Below are 8,355 nucleotides of genomic sequence, written 5' to 3'. Positions count from 1 at the left end.
AAGACCTGTATGTTCCTCACCTTTTTGCATCACACATTATCTGATATAAAGTATTTGTATACCAAATAAAGAAGAAGTGCATTGTTTTCATATAATAATCTTATAAATAATCATCATCATATTAGACTGTGACACCCTCAGTAACATAGAGGAGGAAGAGGAATGTGTCCTTTGTCTCTATAAAATGTTTGCCTCTGGGGTGTCCTTGAAAATGAATGGTCACAGTGCATTACATATACAGTAACCTCCACGTCATAGGTTCAATTCCAGCCTACAACCTTGTTTTCTTCCTCTGTAGCTCCATACGTTTCTACTGTCACTACCAATATGGGAGTAAGATGCCTCTGTCAAAGGCATGTGTGGCACTTGTTTATTGTTAAAGCTCCTTCAATTAGCTGATCAATAGAATACTTTTTGATAATCAAGCAGTTTAGAATGTTTTTTTCAAAGCAAAACTGCTTCTCACAAATTAATATTTTATTTTTTTCTCATTCTTCCATGATAGTAAACTGAATATCTTTAGGATTTGACTATTGATCAAACAAAACAAGACATCTGAGGGTGTCACTATGGCCTCTTGCAACTTGTGAAGGGTATTTCCCAAAATTGACCTTTCATAGACAAAACAAGTAATTGAGAAATTGAGAAAATAAAAAGTAGGCCTAGATTTATCTATAAGAAAAATTATTGTCACAGCTCCAATTTTCTTTACACTTCATTTGTTACCCTGGCAATACCTTGTCCAAGGATATCATTGGGTTTGGACACTCAAGACTGGGCAGGGGATGTGTGGAAGCAAAGTGCCACCACCTGGTACAAAATGGTACACATCTGATTATAAATGAAAATTGTGCAATCCACTTTAGAGTACACACAAAGATTTGAATAGGTAGGAGTCCCTCACTTCTTATAATTGAAAGTAAGACCTGATTTATTTATTACCTGATTGGTCGATCCACAGGAAATGTAACTATTTTCACATTCAAATGATTGTTTTGTTCATTGTCCAAGCAAAAACACCAAACTTGTGCTGTTTCCAGCTTTTCAAATGTGAGGATTTGACTCTCTTCGTGGTCATAGATAGTACACTTAATTTCTTCGGGTTTTGGACTGTTGGTCACACGAAACAGAACATGTGAAGATGTCTCTTTAAGTTCTGGCAAAATATAACTGGCAATGTTTCATTATTTTCATTGTCATTTTATCAACAAAACTCTTAAATCAAATACTTTATATCTGGGTTCTTATAGCAAAATGTAACTTATTGATCATAAAATTACGGTTTCAAATGTGGCATTGCTGTATAAACGCACCAACACGACAGTTTCCATTGGTAGTGAGGTAGGCGGGACTTCTGCGCTGCCCTGGATGATGCAGCATGAGAAAGCACCAATCAGGTGACCGGATCTTGCATTGTTCACGTTTTCCTTTTTTTCAACCTCGCACATGCGCATTTCATTTTGAAAATGGCGGCCGTACAGGGTGGTTTGGTCGACGCTGATGAAGATAAAGACATAAAAACAGAACCATCAAGCGATGGCTGGGGAAATAATAATGCAAACGACGGAAGACTGCTCTCTCCGTCGCCAGGCTCCAGTTCTTCGGCTGGAAGCAACAAAACTGTGGCGGGAGCTCCGGAGGACCAGCAGACGCTGCTGGCAGTCCTGCAGTTCCTCAGGAAGAACAAGCTGACCGAGTCCGTCGAAATTTTGCGTCGTGAAGCGGGATTACCTGAGGATTCACTGGAGCTGAAGGGCACTGATTCCTCAGGCGCAGGTTCGGGAGGTGCTGCGGGCAGTGTGGATTTAGAAGGCGGGGATGCGAGCTCTCTTCTCAGCCGGGTGACCATTTCATCCTCCGCCGGAGCTCAGGCGCCAACAAAAGGTCCGATACAGTCACTGGCTACTGAAACACTGTTGCACGGTTAACACAAACGTTTCCTGTTCATTCAAACATCACCTACGACTTTAACATAAGTATAATCCTCCACTGATGACAAACTATTATGAAAATAGAGATGTTATAGCTAAGTTATAGGCTACATTCACTGTCAAATCCAAACTACTATATTATACCTCTCAAGGAGGTAGAAAAGTTAAGAAGCAGTGCTTAACAAAGTTAGTATTTATGGTAGGGCTGCTTGGGTTTTGTTACATTGTACGATGTGTTATATTTTCTGGTCACTGAATGAACAGTTCCTGGTGTACTCAGTAATTTTCTTTGAGTTTTTTTTATTTGATACCATTAATAAATACTTTCTATTTCATTTCACTTGACACAGATAAAACAATGTCAAGAAGGTTAGACAAAGTACTCCAAAGTTAACTAGGTTTTTACAAAGCTTTTAACCACATCTCATGGTCTTCATCAGTGGAAGGAGCTTGTCATGAAGTGTAATCACATAACCTCTCAAGTTAAAAAGTATTGTGAAAAAGGCAATGTTGCTTTTATTCTGTATCTTAATTAACAGATGAGGTAATTGAAAAAAAAAGTTAAATTCCACACAGCCAGCACCAGTAGAATAAAGGTATAACTGCACGTCTCACTTGAACTTCTTTTTCAGCAACGGCTGGGGAGGATCAGCCAGATGTGAATGTGGTGCTGTCCGCTTACAGCCAGCAGGGAGACCCGGCTCTGTATCAGGTTTACTACAGCGGCCTGAAGAGGTTCATAGAGACGGTTTTGGATTGTCACAGAGCAGAGCTGTCCCAGGTCTTTTACCCGCTGTTTGTCCACATGTATCTGGAGTTGGTGTACAACAATCACGAAAGTGAGGCCAAGGCTTTCTTTGAAAAGTGAGTTTCCTTTTCCCAAACTTAAAGCATGGGTTACTTGATTTTCATATAGGTAATATTTAATCATCTCACACCTCTAAAATTCTTCCCTGTTCTGTCCTCCATCTCAGGTTCAGTGGGGACCAGGAGTGCTATTATGAAGATGACCTGCGTGTTTTGTCCAGCCTGTCAAAGAAAGAACACATGAGAGGCAACGAGACTCTCCTTGACTTCCGCACCAGCAAATTTGTCCTGCGCATCTCCCGTGATTCTTACCAGCTGCTGAAGAGACACCTGCAGGAGCGTCAGAACAACCAGATCTGGAATATCATCCAAGAGCACCTCTACATTGATATCTTCGATGGCATGCCACGCAGCAAGAGCCAGATCGATGCCATGTCTGGCAGCTTGGCTGGAGAGGCCAAGAGAGAGGCCAATAAGGCGAAGGTTGGTTTTTACAATAAGATTTGTGTTTTCATTGTCTCCTGACACTTTTCTTATACAACATTGTGTAACTCATGACATGTTCTTGTTTCACTGTCTTTCAAACTGCCGTAGGTTTACTACGGATTGCTGAAGGAACCAGAAATTGAGCTACCTCTTGATGATGAAGATGAGGAAGCAGAAAATGAGGAGGGTAAACCCAAGAAGAAGAAACCCAAAAAGGACAGCATGGGCTCCAAAAGCAAGAAGCAGGATCCTAATGCACCTTCACAGAATAGGTAGGATTTTCTTTACACTGAAGTATACTGTACAATTCTGCATCTGCACCGCTAGTACTGTTGTCTCATCAACTTACTGTGCAAGGCCAAAACAGTATAACACTGTTAAGGTTGTTCTGCAGCACTGGGATACTCAAATACATTCTATCATAGCAACTTGTGTTTGTTGAATTGTCATTTATCTTGTAAATGAATGGGGACTGACTTTTATTACATGTAACCAAGCACCACTACTCCAATCACTAATTTCATAACATACTGCTCATGAATTAAAACTTTTAATTTGAAGGAAAGTATTATCCACACACAGTACAAGAAAGTTGATTGGAAAATATTCACTCATATAATTTTGTCAGAGGCCTATTTCTCTTCCACTTAGGGTGTTGCACTTGCCAACGTCTCTACATGTGACAATGTTTAATAGAGACTAACGTGATATGTGAAAAACCAAAATATATATTTTTTCAATATTATGAAAAATAATGCATATGGCAGGAAATATTGCAATATATTGGCCCAAGCCGGGTGACTGATGACAATTTTCTTGTTTGCCATTGCTTAGGATACCTTTGCCAGAACTGAAGGATTCAGACAAGCTGGACAAGATCATGTACATGAAAGAGGCCACCAAGAAGATCCGCCTGGGACCAGATAACCTCCCCTCTATCTGCTTCTACTCTTTTCTAAATGCGTACCAGGTAAAAGCGCATTACCACCATAATTCACTGGTGTTTAAACATTTAAGCAACTGAGTCTGAACAGTTAAATACAAATTCAAACTAGGGTAGAAGTCATTTCTAATTATTATCACCCTTTTACCCTTCAGGGTTTGACTGCAGTGGACTTCACAGATGACTCCAGCCTCATTGCAGGAGGCTTCGCTGACTCCACAGTACGGGTTTGGAGCGTCACACCGAAAAAGCTCCGCAAGGTCAAGTCTGCAGCAGGTACAATATGATTGACACTGTGTGAAGTTACCTTTACTTCTTTTATTGTTGGAAAATAATTGATCTAAAACTTTTATTGCTTTCATCTTGTCCCACTTTCTCTCAAGACTTGAATCTGATTGACAAAGAGTCAGATGATGTGCTTGAGAGGATCATGGACGAGAAGACAGCCAGTGAGTCAAAGATCCTCTACGGACACAGCGGCCCGGTGTATGGCATCAGCTTTAGCCCAGACAGGTAAAACAGCTCTGATGCACCTGGTGTTACATGAAACACACCTTCTGCAGGAACTGGATCTTTTCATTATTGATTCAAACATAAGGTAATTACTGCCTGTTCTGCTTCATAGAAACTACCTGTTGTCAAGTTCTGAAGATGGTACCGTCAGGCTGTGGAGTCTCCAAACATTTACTTGTCTAGTGGGTTACAAAGGCCATAATTACCCTGTGTGGGACACCCAGTTTTCCCCCCATGGCTATTATTTTATCTCCGGGGGACATGACAGAGTTGCCCGGTAAGAAACTGAAGAACTGCTTTGGTTAGCATGTGAAATAATACTCCTACACACAGTCCTGTTCTCCACAGAGAAATATATACTCTAGATGAACAGAAGCACTGTTAACAGATATCTTTCATTGGTCTGTGTTGCGCTGTCTCCAACAGTCTGTGGGCGACAGATCACTACCAGCCTCTACGGATGTTTTCTGGTCATCTAGCTGACGTCACTTGCACCCGTTTCCACCCCAACTCCAACTATGTGGCCACAGGGTCGTCTGACCGCACCATCCGCCTCTGGGACGTCCTGAATGGCAACTGTGTCCGCATATTCACCGGTCATAAGGTCAGATGAGTCACCAGAGCAGTTTAACAAGGGTTATCATGATGGTTTAATAGCATGATAACCGGATCTGTTGTGGTATATTTATAAACTTTTTTTTAAAGTTATATTTTTGGGCATTTTTGCCTTTATTCGGACAGTACAGTGAGAGATAGACAGTAAATTCATGGGGGGGTGACATGCCGCGGGTTGGACTCAAACCCATGGCCGCTGCGGTTAGGACTAAGCCTTAATGGTACGTGCTCTACCAGGTGAGGCGCCCCAGGTTTCATAGTTTAACAAGATTTCAAGTACAAGATTTGATACCATTAAGAGTACTGATAAGGGCAATGAAAAAATTGAGGCACCCTTACCTTCATAGTTGTTTGATTACTCAGAAAATGTTCTTCACATCCCCTGATTTAAAGATGCTAAATATTCACATACCTATACAGCAGCACAGCTAGCAGAGTCGAGTGATGTAGAGACAACTACTGAGCCACTCTTTCAACTTTATCTCTCAGGGTCCTATCCATGCGCTGGCTTTCTCTCCCAATGGGAAGTTCTTGGCTTCTGGAGCCACTGACGGCAGAGTTCTTCTGTGGGACATCGGTCATGGTCTGATGATTGGAGAGCTCAAAGGCCACACAGATACCATCTATTCCCTCAGGTTCAGCAGGGATGGCGAGATCCTTGCCTCCGGTGGGTGTTCCACAACCTCTCGTAATACTTTTAATCAACTACGTTTAATTAAGAGCCTGATGAAGCCTACTTTTCATTTTGAGTTTCTGCAATTATAGCTGCAATGACCATGTTTCTATTGAGTGAATCAACATTTACAGTATCCTCCTTTCTCTAGGCTCCATGGACAACACAGTTCGTCTGTGGGATGCAATGAAAGCATTTGATGATTTAGAGACTGATGACTTCACAGCAGCCACAGGACACATTCATCTACAAGATAACTCCCAGGAGCTTCTGTTGGGCACCTACATGACTAAATCCACACCTGTGATACACCTTCACTTCACCCGGAGAAACCTGCTGCTGGCCGCGGGGGCCTACAATCCATAAGACATTACTCAGTCATTATATTAATAATCAATGGAAGCTTGAAATGATGCAAATGTTTGGTCCCAGAGCTCCTCAAACAATTGAGGTTTGTGGGGAAAGGAGAGTACAACAAGACTGTATTGTCAGTTCACCTCTGGTGAAAATCTAGCTGTGAATGAGGATAATAATTAGGTTAGCCCACTCCTGTCCTGGCCCTCAGTCTGAAAGATTCAGGGTCCAAATCAAGCTCATGTATTGCAGATATTCCTTTGCCTGAAAAAAGTGCCATTGTTGATTGAGGGCCGTTTCTAAAAATCACTGCCATGAGTACAAAACACATGGCTGACATGTCTGTATGATAGTCTTTTATACTGGTGTACACTGTAAATAAAACAAAGTGTTTTTATGTTTGGGCATAAATGTTCTTTATTGTTAACACAAGGAAATCAAACACTCATATTTATTACAAGCACATACAGCTCTCTCCACTCCCAGCTGCTAGAACTGATGGTCAAATGGACACCTGTAAAGGAGATAACAAGAGCCTTAAATGAATTGAATAGATCAACACTTCACTTAAGTAGAATGGATTTGGAAACTAATAAGATGGAAAGACTTAAATGTACTTACATTATCACTTTTGTGTGACAGCGGCCTGTTTCTTGGGCTTCAATTTGAAGAAAAGGGCAATGGCAACTAGACTGGCATATGTGGCCAAAACACACTACAGGAAAAAAAAAAACAAGAAGCTTATTGATGCATTTTAGCAGTGCAATATTAAGCAGGGGGGTTAGGCTGTTAGACAGTTTAACTGTCAAGTGTGACATGCAGTGTATTACAGGAAAGTTGCAAACAACTCACATTCCTCCTTCCTGTGATTGTGTATGAATTGAAGTACTTGGCAAACCCAGTGAACTGGTGCTGGGTTCCGGCGTCATGTCCTCCCATGATGGATAGTTTATGGTCCTACCACAAAGAATTAACAGGTGAATAATTGATTCATATGATAGTAATTGAGCATTTTGTTCTTGACCTTGGCAGCAGCACCTCTGACAAAATAGTCTGGAGCTGAGGCGATTAATATATTGTCCTAAAATGTATCTGCAAAAATGGTCACAATTTAAAACGCTATTCATAAGGCTATTTTAACAATCCGAATCCCTCATTACTGCTTGAAAATACATGACACTTGAAGACGTAACCTTGAGCTTTGAGAAACTAATGGATAGTCACCATTTTCTGATATTTTAAAGTCCGAATCAATGATGAAAACTGTCTTTAGTTGCAGACCTATAATAATCTCTGGTGCTGTCTTAAGTCGGTATTTTGTCACGCAATGCTTGATATAATTATTGCACGGTAATCTCGACTGTTTCAGCAACAACGGATGTAGCAAAACTCAAGCACGTTCAAAAATGATTCAAGAAACCCTTAATAAATTCAGCATTTAATTGGGGCAAAACAACTGTCTTTCTAATGTAAACTCGCTACTATAGTTACAAGCGCGATTACATAAGATTGCAATTTAAACGGTAGCTGTTTATACGTGCTATGACAAGAACTGACACCAGGACGCCAACAACGAGCTCTCGCATAGTAATCCAGGATATGACAGACTCCTGACAAATTAACCCACTTAAACTCATTAACCGTGTGGTTGATAAATAAACTTAGCGCATGTATTTCATTCAGACTGACTTTCATCAGGCAGTGGAACTGTTTAAGTCGTTAGCTAGCACACTGCGCTAAATTAAAGTAGCTTGCTACGTTAGCTTGCTAGCTAACTTAACTTTCAGAACGTTAGTTAAATAGTGCATCGTCACAGAGACGGTTTAAACACAACACAAGTACTGTTAAGCATTGTTACATCCAATGTGAATCGGCTCATTTATTCCTAAATGTTCTACTTCTTACCTTTAACACACGACCCCTGCAAAAACAGTATGAGACAGGTGTCCTTCAGGAGAGGCCGCAATGCTAAATTCGCAAGGAAGTCCCGCCTACTCAGAGTAGTCTAAAAGTGTGAACTATTGGTCCGAAAT

General features: G+C 40.9%; 2 protein-coding genes across 2 annotated transcripts; one reads left to right on the top strand and one right to left on the bottom strand.

The window, feature by feature from the left end:
• Window positions 1–1,460: 1,460 nt before the first annotated feature.
• On the top strand, window positions 1,461–6,719 carry taf5 (TAF5 RNA polymerase II, TATA box binding protein (TBP)-associated factor). The gene is made up of 11 exons (XM_023422174.2): window positions 1,461–1,884; window positions 2,564–2,795; window positions 2,906–3,221; window positions 3,333–3,496; window positions 4,059–4,194; window positions 4,323–4,443; window positions 4,551–4,680; window positions 4,793–4,957; window positions 5,107–5,284; window positions 5,785–5,962; window positions 6,120–6,719. The coding sequence occupies exons 1-11, from the start codon at window positions 1,467–1,469 to the stop codon at window positions 6,332–6,334; spliced, it is 2,253 nt and encodes a 750-aa protein (XP_023277942.1). The 5' UTR covers window positions 1,461–1,466; the 3' UTR covers window positions 6,335–6,719.
• On the bottom strand, window positions 6,714–8,350 carry atp5mk (ATP synthase membrane subunit k). The gene is made up of 4 exons (XM_023422175.2): window positions 8,228–8,350; window positions 7,175–7,279; window positions 6,944–7,037; window positions 6,714–6,836 (listed from the first exon to the last, which is right to left on the bottom strand). The coding sequence occupies exons 2-3, from the start codon at window positions 7,259–7,261 to the stop codon at window positions 6,948–6,950; spliced, it is 177 nt and encodes a 58-aa protein (XP_023277943.1). The 5' UTR covers window positions 7,262–7,279; window positions 8,228–8,350; the 3' UTR covers window positions 6,714–6,836; window positions 6,944–6,947.
• Window positions 8,351–8,355: the final 5 nt, after the last annotated feature.

Source organism: Seriola lalandi, unplaced genomic scaffold (assembly GCF_002814215.2).
Source record: "Seriola lalandi dorsalis isolate HSWRI2012SDOR001 ecotype SW California unplaced genomic scaffold, Sedor1 jcf7180002054678, whole genome shotgun sequence".
Taxonomy (NCBI): domain Eukaryota; kingdom Metazoa; phylum Chordata; class Actinopteri; order Carangiformes; family Carangidae; genus Seriola; species Seriola lalandi.
The sequence above is the reverse complement of the archived record's forward strand: the minus strand, read 5'-3'. Positions and strand labels throughout refer to the sequence as shown.

Excerpts from the sequence above, each read along its gene's own strand:
- taf5 (XM_023422174.2), top strand. The coding sequence starts at position 1,467 with ATGGCGGCCGTACAGGGTGGTTTGGTCGACGCTGATGAAGATAAAGAC. Across the intron at positions 2,796-2,905 it reads GCCAAGGCTTTCTTTGAAAA|GTTCAGTGGGGACCAGGAGT; the intron begins GTGAGTTTCCTT and ends CCTCCATCTCAG. Across the intron at positions 3,497-4,058 it reads AATGCACCTTCACAGAATAG|GATACCTTTGCCAGAACTGA; the intron begins GTAGGATTTTCT and ends GCCATTGCTTAG.
- atp5mk (XM_023422175.2), bottom strand. The coding sequence starts at position 7,261 with ATGGGAGGACATGACGCCGGAACCCAGCACCAGTTCACTGGGTTTGCC. Across the intron at positions 7,038-7,174 it reads CAATCACAGGAAGGAGGAAT|TGTGTTTTGGCCACATATGC; the intron begins GTGAGTTGTTTG and ends TTTTTCCTGTAG.